Source organism: Hyaena hyaena, unplaced genomic scaffold (assembly GCF_003009895.1).
Source record: "Hyaena hyaena isolate Hyena2069 unplaced genomic scaffold, ASM300989v1 scaffold_220, whole genome shotgun sequence".
Taxonomy (NCBI): Eukaryota; Metazoa; Chordata; class Mammalia; order Carnivora; family Hyaenidae; genus Hyaena; species Hyaena hyaena.
Window position 1 is genome coordinate 1,534,223 of NW_024080852.1, and position 22,678 is coordinate 1,556,900.

General features: G+C 36.8%; 1 protein-coding gene across 1 annotated transcript; it reads right to left on the minus strand.

The window, feature by feature from the left end:
• Positions 1-21,503: 21,503 nt before the first annotated feature.
• LOC120238990 (olfactory receptor-like protein OLF3) lies at positions 21,504-22,457 on the minus strand. Its single transcript, XM_039243062.1, has one exon. The coding sequence runs from the start codon at positions 22,455-22,457 to the stop codon at positions 21,504-21,506; it is 954 nt and encodes a 317-aa protein (XP_039098993.1).
• Between the last annotated feature and the right edge of the window lie 221 nt (positions 22,458-22,678).

Sequence of the window (22,678 nt, forward strand, 5' to 3'; positions counted from 1 at the left end):
AAAGGGTCTTCAGAAAAGTATAATCTCAGTAGTGGTACAAACTGATCCCACACTTCAGCCTTCTGGATGTAACTTAACAACCCTTAAAAGAAATCCTCAAAAGACCAAACAAATTGCCAGAAACCTAACTGCCTCTTAGGACAAAGTACAGAAATATTTAAAAGAGAGCAAAACGACCCAACACCCCAAAACATAAAACTCACAATGTTTGTAATTCATAAAAATAATTCCAGGCATGCAGAGGCAGGAGAGATTCTAGGCCACAGCACAAAGACAGGAACCCCAAACAAACCATAACGAGGACAAAAATCAGTCAATGGAAACACATACAGAAATGACACAAATGATATAATTGGGACACAAGCACTTTACAAAAGTCATTACAAATACATTCACATTGAGTATTTCTGTGTTCACAAGAAGACAGATGAAAACCTAAGCAATGAGGAAAGAAACCAAGGATATAAAAACACCCAATTCAAACTACAAAGTGATAAAACTTAACAATATCTAAAATGAAAAATAGACTAGATTCAATCAATAGCAGACTAGACTCTGCAGAGAAAGGTTAAAGGACTTGTAAACATAGCAAAACAACCATTTCCAAAATGAAAGAGAGAGAGAAAAAAACAAGACTGAAAAAAATTGAATAATGTTTCAATAAGCTATGAGAAATAACAAACGAAATCAGAGTCCCAAAAGGAAAAAAGGAAAAGATAGAGTATAGGGAAAAACATAACCAATATTTAAAAATATTAACCCCAAATTTCTAAACATGATAAGAAGGAACCTCCATAGTTGAGTGGGTCAAGAAACTCCAAGTATTTAAAAAAGAATGAAAGAATGAAACCAAAGTACTAAACTATCAAAATTCTACATTATTAAGATGCCAAAAAGCAACAATAAAAAGGAAATCATTAAAGCAGTTGTAGAAAACCACATGCATTACATAAAGAGGAAAAAATATAAGGTTAATAGAAGAACTGAAAGAAAAACTGCCAAGCTAGAATTCCATTCCAATGAAAATAAATGAAAAAAGAAGAGAAAAAAATGTAAAAATGAAAGAGAAATAAAGACGTACTCATCATGCAAAGGATAAAAGTATTTATTGTCAGCAGACAAAAGTATTTCAAGCAAGTTAAGGACATAAACCTAAGGAAAATAATAAAAAGATGATAATAAATCAATAGAAAATAAAATAATGGAGAAAATCAAGGAAAACAGAAGCTTATTTTTTGGAAAATATCGACAAAATTTATTAACTTTTATCCAGAATGATCAAGAGAGAAGACACGAATTATCGATATAAGAAATGAAAGTGGTGATATCACTACTGATCTTAAATACATCAAAAGAACAAAAACAATTTAAAATCTCCCCACAACGAAATCAATAGGCCAAATGGCTTCACTGGTGAACTGTACCAAACTTTTAAGGAAGAAATATTACAGAATTCTGTCAAACTTGTCTAGAAAACTGAAGCAGAAGTAACTTTATCCAATTAAGCATTACACTGATATCAAAACCAGACAAAAACATCACAAATGAAAAAGCAGAAATCTATAGGGGCACGTAGGTGGCTCAGTTGGTTAAGCATCCAACTTTGGCTCAGGTCATGAGCTCACAGTTGGTGAGTTTGAGTCCCGTGTCAGGCTCTGCATTGACACTCATAGCTGGAGCCTGCTTCAGAGTGTATGTCTCTCTCTCTCTCTCTCTCTCTCTCTCTCTGCCCATCCCTTGCTTGTTTGTTTTTTCTCTATCTCTTTTTCTCTCTCTCTTAAAAATAAACATTTTTTAAAATAATAAATAAAATAATAAATAAATCTATAGATCAAAATCACTCGTGATCATGGATACAAAAATACATTTAAAATATTAGCAAAGTGTATCTAGCTACATAAAAATATAAATAGAATGATCTCAAAGATGGCAGCAGAGTAGGAGGTCCCTAGGCTTGCCTCATCCCATGAATACAACTATATAACTATTAAATCATCCTAAATACCACAGGAATCAACCTGAAGACTGGCAGAACCAACTCCATTACTAAAGGGAAAGAAGAGGCCACATTGAAGAAGGTAGGAAGTGCAGAGACATGGTTTAGGAGAGAAATAGATCACAGCTACTGTGGATTGGAGAGAACTGTGGATTCAGAGAAGGGTGAGAGTAAGGAGCACTTACTCTCCTTACTCCTTGTGCATGTGTGGGGGAATGCACAAGGAGATTGCTTCCTCATAGACATTGCCTTAGGAAACAAGAGGGGATGAATTTCATGAGTTTTTACAACCAATCGGGCTTAAAGCTTGTAGTTTTAAAGGTGAGAAGGCTTGGCTGAGATAAAGTGCTGAGGGCACTGCACTCCTCCTGGGGAGAAAGCAGACAAACAATCTGAGGGCAGAAAACATGAAAACAGTGATCTAAAGAGCACCTGGGGTACACAGTGAGGAGATTACTTTTCTATGAACATGCCCCTTAGAGGCAGCATTCATGGAGACACCTCTCTAAGAACAAAGGAGTTGGCTTGTGCCATTTCCCTTCCCTACCCCTCAGTATAAAGACATAGCCATGTTCAAGAAGCAGAGCAGCACCGATACTGGTTTAGGAGTATCTTAACTTGCTTACACCAACCACCATCCCCCTATACTCTGGTGGAATTGCCCTTCTTAGTCACACCAGCTTTAGTCCCAGAACAGCTGGCCCCTTCCTTAGAAGATCAGTATAACCCCCTGCCCACACCAGGTCTCCCTACCAGAGAGTTTTGCAGGACCTCAGTTCTGGTGGAGGTGGTGATGAGTCTCATTTCACAAGCAGACCACAGCACACCTTGTTAAACCCTCCACATTCAGGCCAGGGACCAAACACTGCCCAAAGCAGACAAAGAGAGCTTCTGCAGACAATGGGCCTGAAGGATAGAGTAGCCAGAACACAACAGCAGAATGCATGCAGCAAACATTAGAGACACTCCCTGAAGCACCAGTCCTGGGCACTATATGATCCCTTCATAAGTCCATTACTTGCAGGAACAGAAGACGTAACTGCCTTTTCTAACACAGAGAAACAGACAGATATTTAGACAAAATGAGAAGATAGAAAAATGTATCTCAAATGAAACAACAAGACAAGACCACAGACAGAGATCTAAGTGAAACAGATACAAGTAACATGCCTGATGGAGACTTTAAAGTAATGATCATAAGGATATTCACTGGACCTAAGAACAAAAAAACGTAAGTGGCAGCCTTACCCACAGAGATAAGAGTTTAAAAATAATCAGAGATTAAGAGTGCAATAAATGAGATTAGAAACACCCTTGATGCAATGAACAGTAGACTGGATGAAGTAGAAGAATGAATTAATGACCTAGAAGACAATGTAATTGAAAGAAATGAAGCTGAACAAAACAGAAAAAGAAGAAATATGCACAGGAGAATAGACTTAGGGAACTCACTGACTTCATCATATGTAATAACATTTATACTACAGGAGTCTCAGGAGAAAAAGGGAGAAAAGGGGGGGGCAGAAAATTTATTTGAAGAAATAATAACTGAAAACTTCTCCAACTGGGGAAGAAAACATCCATATCTAGTAAGCACAGAGAACTCCCATAAAAATCAACAACAGCAGGCCAACACCAAGACATATTGTAATTACATTTGCAAAATACAGTGATAAAAAAATCTTAAAAGGCACAAGACAAAAGAAGTCATTAACTTTCAAGGGAAAATCCAAAAGTCTAGCAGGAGATTTCTCAACAGAAACCTAACAAGCCAGAAGGTAGTAGCATTATATATTCAAAGTGCTAAATGGGAAAAATCTGCAACCAAGAATACTCTATATTCAAAGCTGTCATTCAGAATAGAAGGAGAGATAGAGTTTCCCAGACAAACAAGAACTAACAGAGTTCATGACCACTGATCCAACCTGCAAGAAATATTAACAGGGACACTTTGAGTGGAAAGAAGAACCAAAAGTAACATTATAAAAGTAGGAAATATGTAAGGAATTAAAATGAATATTTCTTTAAAAAATCAGTCAGGGAATTCGCAGAAAAAGGATATAAAATATAATAACACATACACAACACATGGGGAGGAGAGGAGAAAAGAATGAGTTCAAACTTAAACAACCATCCACTTAATATGGACAAATATTTGCAGAAGATGTTATATACAAAGCTAATGACAACCATATATCAAAAACCATTAATAAACGTGCAAAGAATAAAGATAAAGAAATCAAATATATCACTAAATAAAATTAGCAAAACATGAAAAAGAGAAACACAAGAAAGAATCAAAGAAGATCTCCAAAAAGAACCATAAAACAATTAATAAAATGGTACTAACTACATATCTATCAATAATTTCTTAGAATGTAAATGGACTAAAACACTGGTCAAAATATAACACTGGTCAAAAATATAGGGTGACAGAATGGATAAAAAACAAGACCCATCTCTATGGTGCCTACAAGAGCATCATTTTAGACTAAAGATACTAAAGTGAAGGAATGTTGAAACATTTATCATGCAAATGGATTTCAAAAGAAAGCCATAGTTGCAACACTTATATTGGACAAATGAGACTTTAAAACAAAAACTATAATAAGAGGCAAAGAAGAGCACTATGTAATAATAAAGGCGACAATCCAACAAGAAGATATAACAACTATAAATATTTGTGCACCCAACATGAAAGCACCCAAATACATAAAACAATTAATACCAAACATAAAGGAACTAGTCAGTAATAATACAATAATAGTAGGGAACTTTAGACTGCATTTACAGCAATGGACAGATCATCTAAGCAGAAAATTAACAAGAAAACAATGTCTTTGAATGACACACTGGTCTAGATGGACTTAACAGATATATTCAGACTACTGCATCCTAAAACAGCAGAACACATTCTTTTCAAGTGCACATGGAACATTCTCCAGAATAGATCGCATCTAAGGCCACAAAACAGGACTCAACAAATTCAAGAAGATTGAAGTCATATCATGCACCTTATTTATTTATTTTTTACCACAACACTATAAATCTAGAAGACAATCACAAGAAAAACTGCATGGACCACAACTACATGGAGGTTAAATAACATGCTACTGAACAATGAATCGGTCAACCAGGAAATAAAGGGAAATTTCTTTTTTTTTTTTTAAATTTTTTTTAATGTTTTATTTATTTCTAGGAGAGAGAGAGAGAGAGAGACAGCGTGAGCAGGGGAGGGTCAGAGAGAGAGGAGTCACAGACTGAAACAGTCTCCAGGCTCTGAGCTGGCAGTCAGCACAGAGCCCGACGCGGGGCTCGAACCCACGAACCGCGAGATCATGACCTAAGTGAAAGTCGGACGCTTAACCGAATAAGCCACCCAGGCGCCCCAAGGGAAATTTCTAAAATAAATGGAAACAAATCCAAATTTAAACACAACAGTGCAAAACTTTCAGGATGCAGCAAAAGCCATTCTAAAGGGAAGTATTTAACAATACAAGCCTACATCAAGAAAAAAATCTCAAATACACAACTTAACCTTATACCTAAAGGAGCTAGAGAAAGAGCACAAATGAAGCCTAAAGCCAGCAGGAGGAAGAGAATAATAAAGATTAGAGGAGAAATAAATTATATAGAAACTAGAAAAGTAACAGAGAAGATCAATAAATCCCAGAGCTAGTTAGTTCTTTGAAAAATTTTAATAAACTTGATAGACCTGTAGCCAGACTTGTCAAAAAGAAAGAAAGAAAGAAAGAAAGAAAGAAAGAAAGAAAGAAAGAAAGAAAAGACACAAATAAATAAAACCACAAATGAGAGAGGAGAAATAACCACCAATACCACAGAAATACACAAAATTATAAAAGATACTATAAAAATATATTTCAACAAATTGGACAACATGGAAGAATTGGATAAATTGCTAGAAACATATAAATTACCAGAACTGAAACAGAAAGAGATAGAAAGCTTGAACAGATCAGTAACCAGCGAAGAAATTGAATGTGTAATCAAAATCTCCCAACAAATAAAAGTCCAGGACCAGACAGTTTCACAGGTGAATTCTACCAAACATTTCAAGAAGTGTTAGCACCTATTCTTCTCAAACTATTGCAAAAATTAGAAAAGGAAGGAAAACTTCCAAATTTATTGTATGAGGCCAGCATTACTCTGAAACCAAAAACAGATAAAACATATTATGAAAAGAACTACAGGCCAAGATCTCTGATGAACATAGATACAAAAATCCTCAACAAAGTACTGGCAAATTGAATCCAACAATATATTTTAAAAAATTATTCACCATGATCATGTGGGATTTATTCTTGGCTTGCAAGTATTCTTCAATATTTGCAAATCAACCAATGTGATACATCACATTAATAAAAGAAAGGATAAGAACTATATGGTCATTTCAATAGATGCAGAAAAAGCATTTGACAAAATACAACATCCATTCATGATAAAAATCCTCAACAAAGTAAATTTAGAAGGAACATACCTCAACATAATAAAGACCATATATGAGAAACCCACAGCCAGCATCAGACTCAATGGTGAAAACCTGAGAGATTTCCTCAGGAAAATGACAGGAATGTCCACTCTTACCATTACCATTGAACATAGTACTAGAAGTACTAGCCAGAACAATCAGACAACAAAAAGAAAAGGAAAAAAAAAAAAGAGATCCAAATTGGCAAGGAAGAAGTAAAACTTTCACTATTTGCAGATGACATGATACTATATAAAGAAAACCTAGAGACTCCACCAAAAAATTGCTAGAACTGATACACAAATTCAGTAAAGTGGCAAGATACAAAATCAACATCCATGAAATCTGTTGCATTTCTATACACCGTAATGGAGCAACAGAAAGAGAAATCAAGGATCAATCCCATTTACAATTGCACCAAAAATAACAAGATACCTAGGAATAAACCTAACCAAAGAGGTGAAAGACTTGTATTCTGAAAACTATAAAACACTGATGAAATTGAAGATGACACAAAGAAACCAAAAGACATTTCATCAATATGGACTGGAAGAGCAAATATTGTTAAAATGTATATACTACCCAAAGCAATGTACACATTTAATATAATCCCTATCAAAATATCAATAGCATTTTTCAGAGAACTAGAATAAACAAAAGACCCTGAATAGTCAAACAATCTTTAAAAAGAAAAGCAAAACTGGAGGGTTCACAATTCCAGACTTCAAGTTATATTACAAAGCTGTGGGGATTAAAATATGGTACCGGCCCAAAAACAGACACATAAATCAATACAACAGAATAGAAAACCCAGAAATGAACACACAAGTATATGGTCAATTAATCTTTGACAAAGCAGAAAAAAGTATTCTATGGGAAAAAGACAGTCTCTTCAATAAATGGTGTTGGGGAAACTGGATAGCAATATGCAAAAAAAATGAAATTGGACTACTTTCTTAAACCATAACACAAAAATAAACTAAAAATGGATTAAAGACCTACATGTGACACTGAAACCATTCTAAACTCTAGAAGAGAACACAGGCAGTAATTTCTTTGACATGAGTCATGGCAACTTCTGTCTAGATATGTCTCCTGAGTCAAGGGAAACAAAAGCAAAACTAAACCACTGGGACTACATCAAAATAAAAAGCTTCTGCACAACAAAGGAATTAACAAAACTAAAAAGCAACCTAAGGAATAGGAGAAGATATTTGCAAATGAACTATCTGATAAAGGGTTAGTATCCAAAATATATTTTTAAAAAAACACCTCTAAAACTGATTGCCCCAAAAATGAATAATCTGACTAAAAAGTAGACAGGAGACACTGACATTTTTCCAAACAAGACATCCAGATGGCCAACAGACACATGAAAAGATGCTCAGCATCACTCATCACCAGAGAACTGCAAATCAAAACTACAATGAGATATCACCTCACACCTGTCAGAATGGCTAAAATCAACAACATAAGAAACAACAGGTATTGGTGAGGATGTGGAGAAAAAGGAACACTCATGTGCTTTTCGTGGAAAGGCAAACTGGTGCAGCCACTCTGGCAAACAGTATGGAGTTTCCTCAAAAATGTAAAAATTGAACTACCCTACCATCCAGCAATCACACTACTAGGTATTTACCCACAGAATACAAAAATACTAATTCAAAGGGATACATGCACCTCTGTTTATAGCAGCATTATCTACAATATCCAAATTATAGAAACAGCCCAAATGTCCACAACTGATGAATGGATACAGAGGACATCTACACACACACACACACACACACACACACACACACCCTGGAATATTATTCAGTGATAAAAAAAAAAAAAAAAAGAATGGAATGTTGCCATTTGCAATGACGCAGATGGAACTAGAGAATTATGCTAAGCGAAGTCAGTCAGTCAGAGAAAGAGCAAATACCATATGATTTTGCTCATATGTGGAATTTAAGAAACAAAACAAATAAGCAAAAGGAAAAAAAGAGAGAGTTAAGCCAAAAAACTCCTTTTGTCATTTATTTAAATTCAAGTTAGTTAACATATAGTACAGTATTGGTTTTAGCAAGAAACAGACTCTTCACTCTAAAGAACAAACGAGGGTTACCAAAAGGGAGGTGGGTGGGGGATGGGTTAAATAGATGATGGGGATTTAGGAATGCGCTTGTTGTGATGACAATGGGGTGTTGTACAGAAGTGTTGAATCACTGTATTGTACACCTGAATCTAATACTACACTGTATATTAACTAACTGGAGCTTAAATAGAAACATTAAAAAATTAGTATATTATTTCCAAATTGAGTTAATCCCAGAAATGCAAGTTAGTACATTTAATTGAGCAATACTCCATAAAGATGTCATGACATGAAAGACAAGGAAAGGCTGGAACTCTTGCAGAATGATAAAGACTATAAAGATAAATTACAAACAAATACAAAGTGAAATACTGGATATGATCTGAAATTTTTGAAAAAGTAATTATTGGGAAATCTGATGAAATTCTTTTACATTGTAATTTAACTAAAAATGAAGTAAATTAACATTAGTTGCACCAACGTTGATTTCACAATTTTGTTATTTACTGTTTTATTACTTTTTAAATTTTGTGACATACTATGGTTTTGCAAGATGTTAGGATGAGGGGAAACTTTCTGTTCTGTATTTGCAAATTTTCTGCAAGTCTGAAACTAGTTCAAAATCAAACTCAATATTCATTAATAATAAAAACATTATTATTCATTAATTATTATTATTCATTAATAATAAAAACTAAGAAATCTAGAAATAGAGGAACACTCCCTCAATCTGAAAAAACAGCAACAAATTTCCAATAATTAACATCATTCTTAATGATGAAAGATTAAATGCTTCCACTCTGAGATCAGAAGCAATCAGATGTTTACCCTCAGCTCCACTATTCAACATTGTACTGGAGATTCTAGTCCTGCAATAAGGAAAGCAAAATAAATAAAAGGAGAATCCATATGGCAACTATGCAAATGAAAGATGATCAACATCTCTAGCCATTAGGAAATTGCAAGTAAAATCATAATGAGCTGTCACTACACATCTGTTAAAATGCCTAAAATTGAAAGAACTGCTGGGGTGCCTAGGTGGCTCAGTCAGTTGAGTGTCCAACTGTTGATTTCAGCTCAGGTCATGATCCCAGGGTCGTGGGATCGAGCCCTGTGACAAGCCCTGTGTCAGGCCCCACAGTGGCCTCAGTGCTGAACGTGGAGCCTGGTTAAGATTCTCTCTCTCTCGGGGCGCCTGGGTGGCTTAGTCGGTTAAGCGTCCGACTTTCGCTTAGGTCATGATCTCGCAGTTCGTGGGTTCGAGCCCCGCGTCGGGCTCTGTGCTGACTGCCAGCTCAGAGCCTGGAGCCTATTTCAGAGTCAATCATCATCATCATCATCATCATCATCATCATCATCATCATCATCTCAGACAAATAAGACCAGAAACCAATAAAATGGCACATGAAGTCTAAAAAATAAAAAAATAAAAGCCAGTCTATATGAAGAACAATTTAGTCAGCCAATCAAAAAATAAAATAAAATAAAGTGGAACCTGATATCAGTGCATAAGGAAAATGCAATTAAAAAAATAAAAGAACTGGCAATACCAAATTCTGATAATGATGTGGAACAGATGAAACTCTCGCGTGCTTCTGGCTGAAATGCAACATTGTGCAGCCACTTAAGAGTTTGGTAGTTTTTTATAATGTCAAATATATACTTATCTTATATTCTAGCAACTCCACCTATAAGGATTTACCCAAGAAAAATTAAAAGTATGTGTCCACAAAAAGACTTATACCCTAATGCATATATCAGTTTAGTTCATAATTGCCCAAATCTGAAGATAACCCAAATATCTATCAACTGGTGAATGAATAAGCAGACTGTGGTACATCAACACAATGAAGCACTACTTGGCAATGAAAAGAAATCAACTACTGCTATATAGGACGGTATTGCGTGAATCTTGATGAATTATTGCAAGTGAAAAAAGACAGGCACAAAAGGCCACATTCATTCTGATGATATTTATCTTAACATACCGGAAAAGGCAAAAATATAGGAACTGGAATGTGATTAGCAGTCTCCTGGGGCTGGGGTGAAAAGAGGGCATTGACCACACACAGGAACAAGGAAACTTTTGAGAATCTTTTATATCTTGTTCATGGTGGTTATAAACATTTGTCAAAAATTATATAACTACACACTTTAAAATAATGAATTTTGCTGAGGGTAAAATATATATCAATAAACATGTTAAGAAAAGAGAACGATATAGGACAAATAAAATAATAGTAGAATAAAAAAGGATATAAGTACAAATTCAGTAGACATTCAAAGGACAGTAAGCAAAACTATGAATATATTTACAACAATACATTTGAAAATTTAAAGGATAAATTTCTGTTAAAATATAACTTACCAAAAGCTGATGGAATATAAAATATCCTGAAAAAAAATCCCAAAGCCTTAGAAAAATAAAATCTACATTCAAAATATTTCCTCAATGATAGCTCTCTGAGTTGGATCCATCAAACTTCCATGAAACAGAATCATTTCAATCCCACTGCACTCTGGAGCTGAATAGTTGTGAACTACATGAACATAGAAAGAGGAGGGAGAGAGAAAATATAATAAAACCCATGTTTTGCCTGGCAATGTGCCCTGCATGGGACTTCTTATCCTGAAGGGATGCCATTTACTAGTTGGAACATGTCTTACATAGCTCTCAGCCCTAAGCCCTGTTACCAACCTTCTACGGACTAGAAAGTTGGGTTACATGATATCTACCATTTATTTATTTCATGTCTACAACACCTAAGTTTATTACAATCTATCAAATTATCATCTTTGCATGAATTGGCTCTTCCTCCTAATTTCCATATGCATGTGCCATTCAATCAGGCCCTTTTCTTTAAAAAAAAAAAAAAAAAGGAAAATCAAGAAGTGCAAGGGCCTTGTTCAGTCACATTCTCTCCTTCCTCTTAAGCATCTTATGGATCTCTAAGTGCTCACAAATTATCACAAAGTTGACTTTCACTTCACCTCTAGTAAGAGTACTTAACTCTTAGCATTTAGTAAGTACATATAGAGAGTTCTTATATAGTACTTGTAAAATACCTAAATAATAGATAGCACTTAGTACTTGTGATAGCCCTTAGCAAAATTGTATCTCTATAAAATTGCCTGTGATGAAATTTTATTTCAAAGAGTTTTTCTTATCTATAAGACCTTTCTTGTCTTTTAATAAGCCTCAGCAATTTTACAGAAAATAGAATACCACTCAAATTAAGATTTTTGTAACCTTTCCAAATTCTCTTCTGTTACTGGTTTCCTCATATTTTGAGTGGGAGTAATTATGCCAATTCTCCCTACCTTAGTGGGTAAAGTATAAAGGAATGGGACTATAATAGCCATGGCAATAATCTTTGTTGAATAGGAGAATATTATGGGCTGAAGTGGGTCCTCTCCAAATTCATATGTTGAAATCTTAACTCTCAGAACCTGAGACTGTGACTATATTTGGAGGCAAGTTCTTTAAAGAGGTAATTAAGGTAAGGTGGGCCCTAATCCAATGTTACTGGGACTCTTATAAGAAAAAAATTAAGAAACACACATGCAGGAAGGGAGGACCATATGAAGACACAGGGAAAAGACACCCACCTACAGAAAAGACAGAAGCCTCCAAGGAAAGCAACTCTGTCAAGACGTTGATCTCAGACTTCTAGAATCCAGAATTGCAAGAAAATGTATTTCTGCTATTTAAGCCACCCAGTTAGTGGTACTTGTAATCGCAGTTCTTACAGTGAACTAATGAAACAGTAGAATGAGATAATAGTTACACAAACACTTCAAAAATTAAAACTCCTCTAATATAAAGTAATATTGTCCAAATTAACAGTAACACAAGCAATGCTGTCACCCATATCTATAGACATTGATTTTTCTTTTAAAATGTTTCTGTACAAAAGGTTAGAGAGATGGAACGCCTTGCCCCAAGTCACACAGGGATTTAGGGATTTAGATCTAGCTTCCTCCAGTATCACCATTCTTTTATGAATCATAGGTTTTGTGGAACACACTATTTTTTTTAACGTTTTTATTTATTAATGACAGAGAGAGAAAGAGAAAACACGAGCATGGGAGGGGCAGAGAGAGGGGGATACACAGGATCTGAAACAGGCTCCAGGCTCTGAGCTGTCAGCACAGAGCCCGACATGGCTCACAGAATGTGAGATCATGATGACCTGAGCCGAAGTTGGACACTTAACCAACGGAGCCACTCAGGTGCCCCACACACTATTTTTTTAATAATATTTTTATTTTGTTAAATCATTGTTAATCAATAACAAAAGAAGCATTATATTTAATTTTTTAATTTTAATTTATGTTTTTTAGGGAGAGAGCATACATGAGCAAGCGTGGGGGGGGGGCAGGACAGGGAGGCAGAGGGAAAGAGAGAATCTTAAGCAGGCTCCACACCCAGCACAGAGCCCAACAAGGGGCTTGATCTCACAACTGTGAAATCATGACCTGAGCATAAATCAAGAGTCAGATGCTTAACAGACTGAACCACCCAGTGTCCCAAGCATTATATTTAATATGCCTAACTTTATGAAAAATTTCCCAAATAGCAACATGATATTCCTATCCACTGTTACATAAAACTCTCTTTGTATCACAGTAAAATCAAGTCAAAGTTTTTGTGTTTTAAAAATGTCTTTGCTTTACAGCTATAACTTCTGATTTTTAAGAAAATCAAAGTCAAAATAGAATTTGTTTTGCAAAAACTAATGGAAAACTGTTTCATATAACTTTATCTGATATATTCATCTTCTGCAGAAAATAGGAGTCAGGAACTCACAGAGTAACATAGCTTTATGGATGTGTTTCCTACCTAGTCCAGTTTCTATAGATAGATAGATAGATGATAGATAGATAGATGATAGATAGATAGATAGATAGATAGATAGATAGATAGATAGATAATATATCTGGGAAGTGGCTGGTTTAGGAAGCACTGGAAGGTAGAGCTTCTCCTGTGAGACCCCTATCTTCTCACCACTAGAAATAAAACATTGTAGAAGCAATGTGGGACAATGGGTCACAGCATAGTTTTGTTTCTTTTCTTTTCTTTTCTTTTCTTTTCTTTTCTTTTCTTTTCTTTTCTTTCTTTCTTTCTTTCTTTCTTTCTTTCTTTCTCTCTCTCTCTCTCTCTCTCTCTTTTCTTTCTTTCTTTTTTATTGTCAAGTTGGTTTCCATAGTTTCTAGAACCAGATAACCTGAACCCCAATGGAGAAAAGTGAAAGGATCTTGATAACTATTTTGAGTTCTCAGACATTTCCTCATGATACTTACTAGAGTAAGAAAAATGATTCCAGAATCTAAACACAAATTTAGTTGCAGTGGGCTTTAAAAAACTATGAAAAGACTTCTGTTTCTAGCCAAGACAGAGAAAGTGGGATTAGATTTATCCTTCCATCTGAACAACTACAGATCAGGAGAAAATATACAAAACAGCAATTTTCACTGGGTATCAGGCAATAAAGGACAGGGATCCCTGAGATATGGTATTCCTTTTCATCTCAGGGATTTTTAACACCAATTAAAAGAAACCTGGAGTTTCTATGTTAATATCAGTCAAAGCAGATTTCAGAGAAAAGAACATTACCAGGGATAAGGAAAGGCATTTCAAAATTATAAAGGGTTAAATTAATGGAGAATACAGAACAAGTACAAATTTTTAGTGCTTAGCAACAGAGCTTCAAAACACATAAAGCAAAAACTGATAGAAATGCAAGAAGAAATAGACAAATCCACAGTTAGACATTTTAATGCCTGTCTCGTAATAATTGATAGAACAAGCATAAGGAATGGAATAGTAAGGAATCAGTAAGGAAACAGAAAACTTGAACATTATCAACCTTGACCTAACTGACATTTATAGAATATTCCCATCAACAATAAGAAAATGTGCATTTTTTCAAGTATGCACGGAACACTTATCAAAATGAAGTATAGGATTAGATCAAACAAATTCTATTTCCATAAATGAAAATGGTTCAAGTCAACAAAATATGTTAATGCCTGATCAAAGTGCCTCATAACTCTGAGAGCTTAGTTGAGGGAGAGCCACGTGATCCAGCCTAAGCCAATTCAAGCCCATCTCTGAGGCTTTTCTGCTGGAACTGGCAGACAAGACAGGATTTTGTGTCTCATGTCATAATGTGTATCTGGGGCCTCCAAGTTTATTTTTTCACCTCATGGAGGAAATCTATGAACCACAGAATAGAATAGAATAGAATAGAATAGAATAGAATAGAATAGAATAGAATAGAATAGAATAGAATAAGGTCCACAGAGAGAAGCAAACCTGAGAGACAAGAGAAAGCGAAAAGACAGACATACTTCAAAACACTTTGGATTCTAGATTCAGCTATTCGAATACCAGCTCAATACTATATTCCACAGCTACAGTATTTCATTATTTACTTGTTAGTTTTGCTTATGTCAACTTGTTTTGGATTTTATTTCTTTAAACTGTAATAGTAACATTATGGCTCTGTGGGTTATTCACATCTTCTACTAAATGCTGAACCACACGCAGCTTATATCCCAAGAGGGGGTGTCCTTGTTGAAATTTACAATGCCGTTGGAATCAGACAAGACACATTTGCACTGAGACCAGGCACTAAGTGTAGACTGCTAGCTGTCTGAACTCACACAAGTTATATATATATGTGAAATTCAACCTCTTCCTCTGTACTATGTGAATAATAATCTCCATATTTTTAGGAGAGGTGTCAACCCAAGCTTACCAGACTTAGGAGGCCTCTTAAATTTATAAGTTAAACACAGGTGCTAGTAAAGATTGCTATGTTCTTTCAGACTTTTGTGAATTTGACTTAAATCATATGTTATATACTGATGGGAGTTCTAATACCTCCTATAAAACTTCCTAGATATTTAGGTTCCCAAAAAGTTAATAAGCATGTTTGAACAGTGATATTATATAATAGAACCCCACAAAACATAGCCATTTAGTAAATATATATGTATATATATGTATGTGTACATACATACATATATAAACATACACCATACATATACCTATACATATATATGTGTGTATAGATATGTATAGATAGATATAGATATATAGCTGGCCAGGTGTTTGGGCTGCTCAGAGGGGCTTGATGAAGTATCAGGCACATGGCCAGGAACATAATAGACTCTCCAGTGACTCAGGTCCCGACGCAGGATGAACTCATTCAGCAACATCCTGTTGTCTATACCTATGAGGTTATACAGGCCCAAAATAGGTGTAGGAACCAATTGGGCAGAAAGATTTGCTTAGATAGAGTAGGTCAAAGTAGGCAAGGTCCAGCAATGGACACCAAAATAAGCAAAAACAGATGGGGCAGGCTTCCAGTCCATAGTTAATTAACCCTAGGTTACTTGTCTTCTGTCCTTTGTGCTTATGATTCACTTGTGAATATTTGTGCCCAAATAAGAAATAGTTCTCTACAGATAGACCAGTGTTTCTTAATCTTTTATTCACTATTGTCCACCTCAGGAAACTTTTCAGATATCTTTTTTTAACCACCCACACCCCATGAAATTTCAACCCCACAGATATATTGTGTATATCTGTTTACATACCATGGCTCTTTAAAGAACCATAAACCATTACAATAATTAAGATATTTATCCCCACTACAAGGACCAATTTTGCCCTCTTGGGGATGATATTCCCTCCATTAAGAAGCCTTGAGACAGAATTTGTTCTTTGCTGCCCAAAATCAGAGGTCTGTTTTCTAAACACTTTTCTGGCACGTACTCTTGTGTCAGACTCCTTACATGGCTCTGAGTTGACTATTTCATAGTTCTAAAACATTTTTTTAGAGAGTCAAGGAGGAAAGAAAGTGGGGGAATATGGGGAATATGCTCTATTGGAAGAAAAAACAATGATAGTAGCTAACAGTTATCAAGTATTTTTGTGTGTCACACATTGTACTAAGCATTTTACATAGAATTTTTCATTCCATCCACTCAGACTTCTCTAGGAAGTTTTTATTCTTCAAGTTATAGAAAATAAAGCTCACTCTTATTTTAGTTTTGTAATTTTTCCAAGACTGTACTTGTTTAATATCCTGTTGCACTTTGATGAGAAAGATAGAGAAGGATCAAAGGAATCAGGGAGAAATGTGCATACAAGTAATAAAAGAAATGTTCTATCAGATAGGGGGAAATGATATTGAAGAGCAGCCTAAGCCACAGCACAATTCCAGACTTTAGCCTTTACTACAAAGCTGTAATCATCAAGATAGTATGGTATTGGCACAAAAACAGACATATAGACCAGTGGAATAGGAGAGAGAACCCAGAATTGGACCCATAAATGTATGGCCAACTAATCTTTGGCAAAGTAAAGAGTATACAGTGGAAACAGGACAGTGTCTTTAGCAAATGGTGCCAGGAGAATTGGACAGCAACATGCAGAAGAATGAAACTGGACCACCTTATTACACCATACACAAAAATAAACTTAAAATGAATGAAAGACCTAAATGTGAGGCAGGAAACCATCAAAATCGTAGAAGAGAAAACAGGAAACAACCTCTTTGACCTCTGCTGCAGCAACTTCTTATTGACACGTCTCCAAAGGCAAGGGAAATAAAAGCAAAAATGAACTATTGGGACCTCATCAAGATAAAAAGCTTCTGAACAGCAAAGGAAACAATGAACAAAACTAAAAGGCAACTGACAGAATGGGAGAAGATATTTGCAAATTATATATCTGATAAAGGGTTAGTATCCAAAATCTATAAAGAACTTATCAAACTCAACACCCAAAAATCAAAGAGTCCAGTGAAGAAATGGGCAGAAGACATGAATAGACACTTTTCTAAAGAAGACATCCAGATGGCCAACAGACACATGAAAAGATGCTCAATATTTATTCATCATCGGGGAAATACGTATCAAAACCACAATGAGATATCACCTCACACCAAAGTGGCTAAAATTAACAACTCAGTTACAACAGATGTTGACAAGGATGTAGAGAAAGGGGACTCCTCTTGCATTGTTGGTGAGAATGCAAACTGGTGCAGCCACTCTGAAACACAGGGTGGATGGTCCTCAAAAAAGTAAAGATTGAATTAGTCTACAATCCAGCAACAGAACTATTACGAATTTAACCAGTGGATACAGGAGTGCTGATTCATAGGGGCACATGTAGCTCAATGTTGATAGCAGCACTATCAACAACAGCCAAATTATAGAAAGGGCCCAAATTTCCAACTGATGGATGGTCAAAGAAGGTGTGTGTATATACATACACAACGGAACACTACTCAGCAATGAAAAAGAATGAAATCTTGCCATTTGCAACAACATAGACGGAACTGGAGGGTATTAGGCTAAGTGAAATAAGTCAGTCAGAGAAAGGCAGATAAATATGTTTTCACTTATATGTAGAAGTTGAGAACCTTCACTGGTGGAAGGGAAAAGAAAAAATAGAGAGTTACAGAGAGGGAGGCAAACCATAAGAGACTTTTAAATACAAAGAACTGGGACGCCTGGGTGGCTTAGTCGGTTGAGCGTCCGACTTTCGCTTAGGTCATGATCTCGTGGTTCGTGGGTTCGAGCCCGCGTCGGGCTCTGTGCTGACTGCCAGCTCGGAGCCTGGAGCCTGTTTCGGAGTCTGTGTCTCTCTCTCTCTGACCCTCCCCTGCTCGCGCTCTCTCTCTCCTAGAAATAAATAAAAATATTTAAAAAATAAATAAATAAATACAGAGAACTGAGGGCAGAAGGGAGTGAGGAGATGGGGAGTAGGGGAAAATGGGGGATGGGCATTGAGGAGGACACTTTTTGGGATGAGCACTGGGTGTAGTATGCAAGTGATGAAACACAGGAATCTACTCCCAAAGCCAAGAGCACACATCAACACTGTATGTTAGCTAACTTGACAATAAATCATATTTATAGAAAACAAAAAGAGGAGCCTAACTCAATGATGGAGCTAGAACAACAACCAAACCATATGGACTCTTGACCTGGTAGTGTGCACCTATGCTTAACAGGGGCAGGTTTAGATCTTCAAATGCTGGATTTTAATGGAGTAAATGGGGGAACCTAATGGTCCCATTTATCAGGATAAGGGACAGTAGAATGAAAGCTTCAGCTTGAATATAAGAGAATGTGCTCCTACAGACCAGTCACTGAGTTAAATTCTTCAAGGTCTAAGAAGTAATACAAATCAACCAATTAGCATTCAACTGATGGTGCCAAAGATGGTGCTCAATGCATAATTTATCTCCTCCATTTATCCATTAGTATGGAGTCGTTAGATCTTAGGTAATTGAACCTAAATGACTTTGAGAAATTAGATGCTTTATGAAATAGAAACTCAAATGAGAACTACCTCCTCTTCTCTCAGAAGCCTTCACCTATTCAACCCCCCCTTCCACAACCAGAAGAAAAAAAATCCCTTTCTTTGAATTTTCAGGGCTCTTTCTGTGCATCCCTTGTGTTATAATTTTACCTTTTTATACTATTTCTTCTATAACTGTGTAAAAAATGACATCCCAGAGGCCAAATTTAGCCCACTGCTTGTTTTTGTATAGCCCACAAGAAGATATGTTTTATATGTTTTAAATGGTTTAAAAGAATATTTAATTAATAATTCAATAAAAGAATATTGAATAAAAATCAAATTTCAGTGTTCATAAACTAAAATTTAGTTGTCTCTGGCTGTCTTAGTGCTGCAGTGGCAGAGTTGAGTATCTGTGATGTAGACTGCATGGCCCTATAATATTTACAGTCTGGTCAATTACAGAAAGTTTCTCAACCCCTGTCCTAGAAGACTGTAAATTTCCCGAGGCAATAGCCATATCTAAACACTACCTTTATACTCCACAATGCCTATAGCAGTGTCTTCAACAAAGTCAATGCCCACAAAATGATCATCTGTGACTTTATTTTAGAGAAGACTAAGAACAAAGATAAGAGGGTCGTATCAGAGGGAAAGTTTGGCCACTATGACCTTGTAATTTATGCTGCATAAAATTCCAGAGAATGGCATCCAGAGCTACTGGGGCACCTTATCTTAGACCCCACATGGGCTTTTAACCTTCACCATTCCCACACCTCTTAGTCCTGTCTTTTCTCTTCTACCCTCTCCGCAATGGGCACCTCTTCTTGTTTCACAGAGAAAACAGGTGTCACTGAAAACCCTTCATCTCCTGATCACTAAATCCCAAATACAAACAAATTTGAATTAAAGACTCAATGGAGAGACAAACGGACGAAAGGAGGGTACCATCTTGAGGTTCTTGAAGAAAATAAGAAGAGTCACAATTATCGTATTATTTCTCCTCCATCTCCCACAAACCCCCTGTTTAATCATTTCTTCCCCTTTCATCTTACTGAGGTTTATTGTCAGAGGTGAGGTACACTCCCAGGTGATGCTAGTTCACTAGATTTACAAAGGTTGAGTAGGGTCTGTGTTTGCGTGTTAGAGTGAGGGGTATACAAACAGGCTCTTTTTTTTCTTCTGAGAGAGAGAAAGAGAGACAGCATGAACAGGGGAGGGTCAGAGAGAGAGGGAGACACAGAATCAGAAGCAGGCTCCAGGCTCTGAGCTGTCAGCACAGAGCACGACACGGGGCTCAAACCCAAGAACCGTGAGATCATGACCTGAGCCGAAGTTGGATGCTTAACCAACTGAGCCACCCAGGTGCCCCCAAAAAGTCTCTTAATATGGAGACTGGTAAGTAACATCTGCACAGCAGACTCACTTATCCTGATAACCCCAAACCCACATCAAAGCTGCATTATCTTTCTTTCTTTCTTTCTTTTGGTGTGTGGGGGTGGGGGGTGGGGTGGCAGACGGAGAGAGAATCTTAAGCAGGCTCTGTGCCCAGTGCAGAGCCCAACGTGGAGCTCAATATCACAACCATGACATCATGACCTGAGCCAAAATCAAGAGTTGGAGGTTCAACCAACTGAGCCACCCAGGTGTCCCTGAAACTGCATTATCTTTCATTGGTTGCCTAAGGGAGCTGCTTTTCTTACATTAACTATGTATTTGATATTTTATACATTTATCTCATTGCTTATTTGCTTATTTTATTTCTAAGCTTTCAGAGAAAAAGTTCGCTGAATTTTCAGAATTAGAGAATTTTTGCCTTTGAATGAATGCTGATGTATACACAATAAACTGTCAGTAACTAGATCTCAGATTTTTCTTAGCCAATAATGTCACTGTGTACAAACAACCCTTGGTTATATCCTTATCAGGGTAAAACAAGAATTTTAGTTGATACTTCTCCACCCAATTATTTCCATTACTCAGATACTCTTTATATCCACGTGTAGTAGGCCTAGCACACACACACACACACACACACACACACACACACACACACACACACACACAAACTTCATCTGCCTTGATAGCAACTTCTTCTTTGAACAATGACTCAAACAATTACTGAATATGTATACATATGCTATACATTTTAAATGAGTCTTCAAATTGACAATGATTTTGTTCCCAGTGGAAACATGATAATCTTTTAAAAAATGTGGATGAATAAAAACCTGTGTTCCAAGGTAAGATTCATGAAGACGTCAGTGATCACAAACAATGTGACAAATCAAAACAGTGAATGGTATTGTCTTCAATTACTCTCAGTAATTGTAAATGGTAAACGGTACTGTCTCAATTACTCCATATGAATGAAGATTGAGTAAGGGTGAGAAGTTAAGTCCTCTACTTCACTGAACATGCTGCTGTGACATAAAAATACACCCTCAGCCCACACCCAAACCCAACCACTCAACCGCCTACCCAGCATCACCAGGGCATGTATCAGCATCTCCTTCCTGGTTGCCAGGGCAGTGAAGGTGATGCCTGCCATATCCGAGTTAAGTGAAAGAACTCATAGGCAAATCTCCTTTCTCTAAATGATGTACAGGATTCATCAAGTTGCCAGCTTCGACGTTAATCCAGAAAATTGCCCTAGTAGTTTCTGCCAGGCCCCCTTCACCTCCTTATTCCTTACGCTATAAATCATGGGGTTCAACATGGGTGTCAAAACGGCATAGAAGAGAGAGATCAACTTCTCCTGAAGGACAGAGGGGTTGGAGCGGGGCTGGATGTAAGTGAAAATGGCCATGCCATAGCACAGGACAACCACTGTGAGGTGAGACGCACAGGTGTGGAAGGCTTTCTTTCTGCCCTCTGTGGACTGGATCTTCAGGATGGTGGAGATGATCTGGATGTAGGACAAGAGAACCAGGCAGAAGGGTGTCATCAGCAAGACGATGCTAGAAACCGTGATTATAATCTCATTGGAGGAGGTGTCCACACAGGCCAGTCTCACCACAGCTAAAATTTCACATGATATATGATCAATATAATTGTTTGTGCACATGGGCAGCTGAAAGGTGATGGCAGTATGAATGAGAGAGTTGATTGAACCACTGGCCCAGGATGTGATGGCCAACCTCGTACAGAGCCCTCCATGCATGATGACAGAGTATCGCAGGGGGTCACACACAGCCACATAGCGGTCATAGGCCATCACTGCCAGTAGAGCAAACTCTATCCCACCCAAGCCCAGGGAGAAAAATAACTGGGCTGCACAGCTCACAAACGGGATTGCTTTATGTTCTGCAAGAAGATGCACCAACATCTGAGGAATGATGCTTGTGGCATAAGAGACGTCAACAAGGGAGAGGTTGGTGAGAAAGAAGTACATGGGAGTGTGGAGTCGGCTGTCCAGTCTGATCAGAAGAACAATAAGGAAATTTCCCAGCACTGTCACCAAGTACATGACTAAGAACAGAACAAAGAGGAAGACCTGCATGTACCGGTCACTGGACAGGCCGAGGAGAATAAATTCTCTCACCCATGTCTGGTTATCTCTTTCCATTAAAAAAAAAAATGTGAGAATGATTAATCTGCAAAAAAGTCAGAGAAAACAGAAGCTGTTGAATCAACCATTTTTAGTGAATACATACTGTATATAATTGGCTAGCCTTTACCAGATGTTTCAGACTACTCACAGGACAAGAAGACAAGCTTTACCCAACATATCCACTCTGCATCAGTGTCAGGCCAACACCTTCATAAGGACACAAAGAGGTCTCAGGG

Coding starts and splice junctions, on each gene's coding strand:
- LOC120238990 (XM_039243062.1), bottom strand. CDS start 22,457: ATGGAAAGAGATAACCAGACATGGGTGAGAGAATTTATTCTCCTCGGC.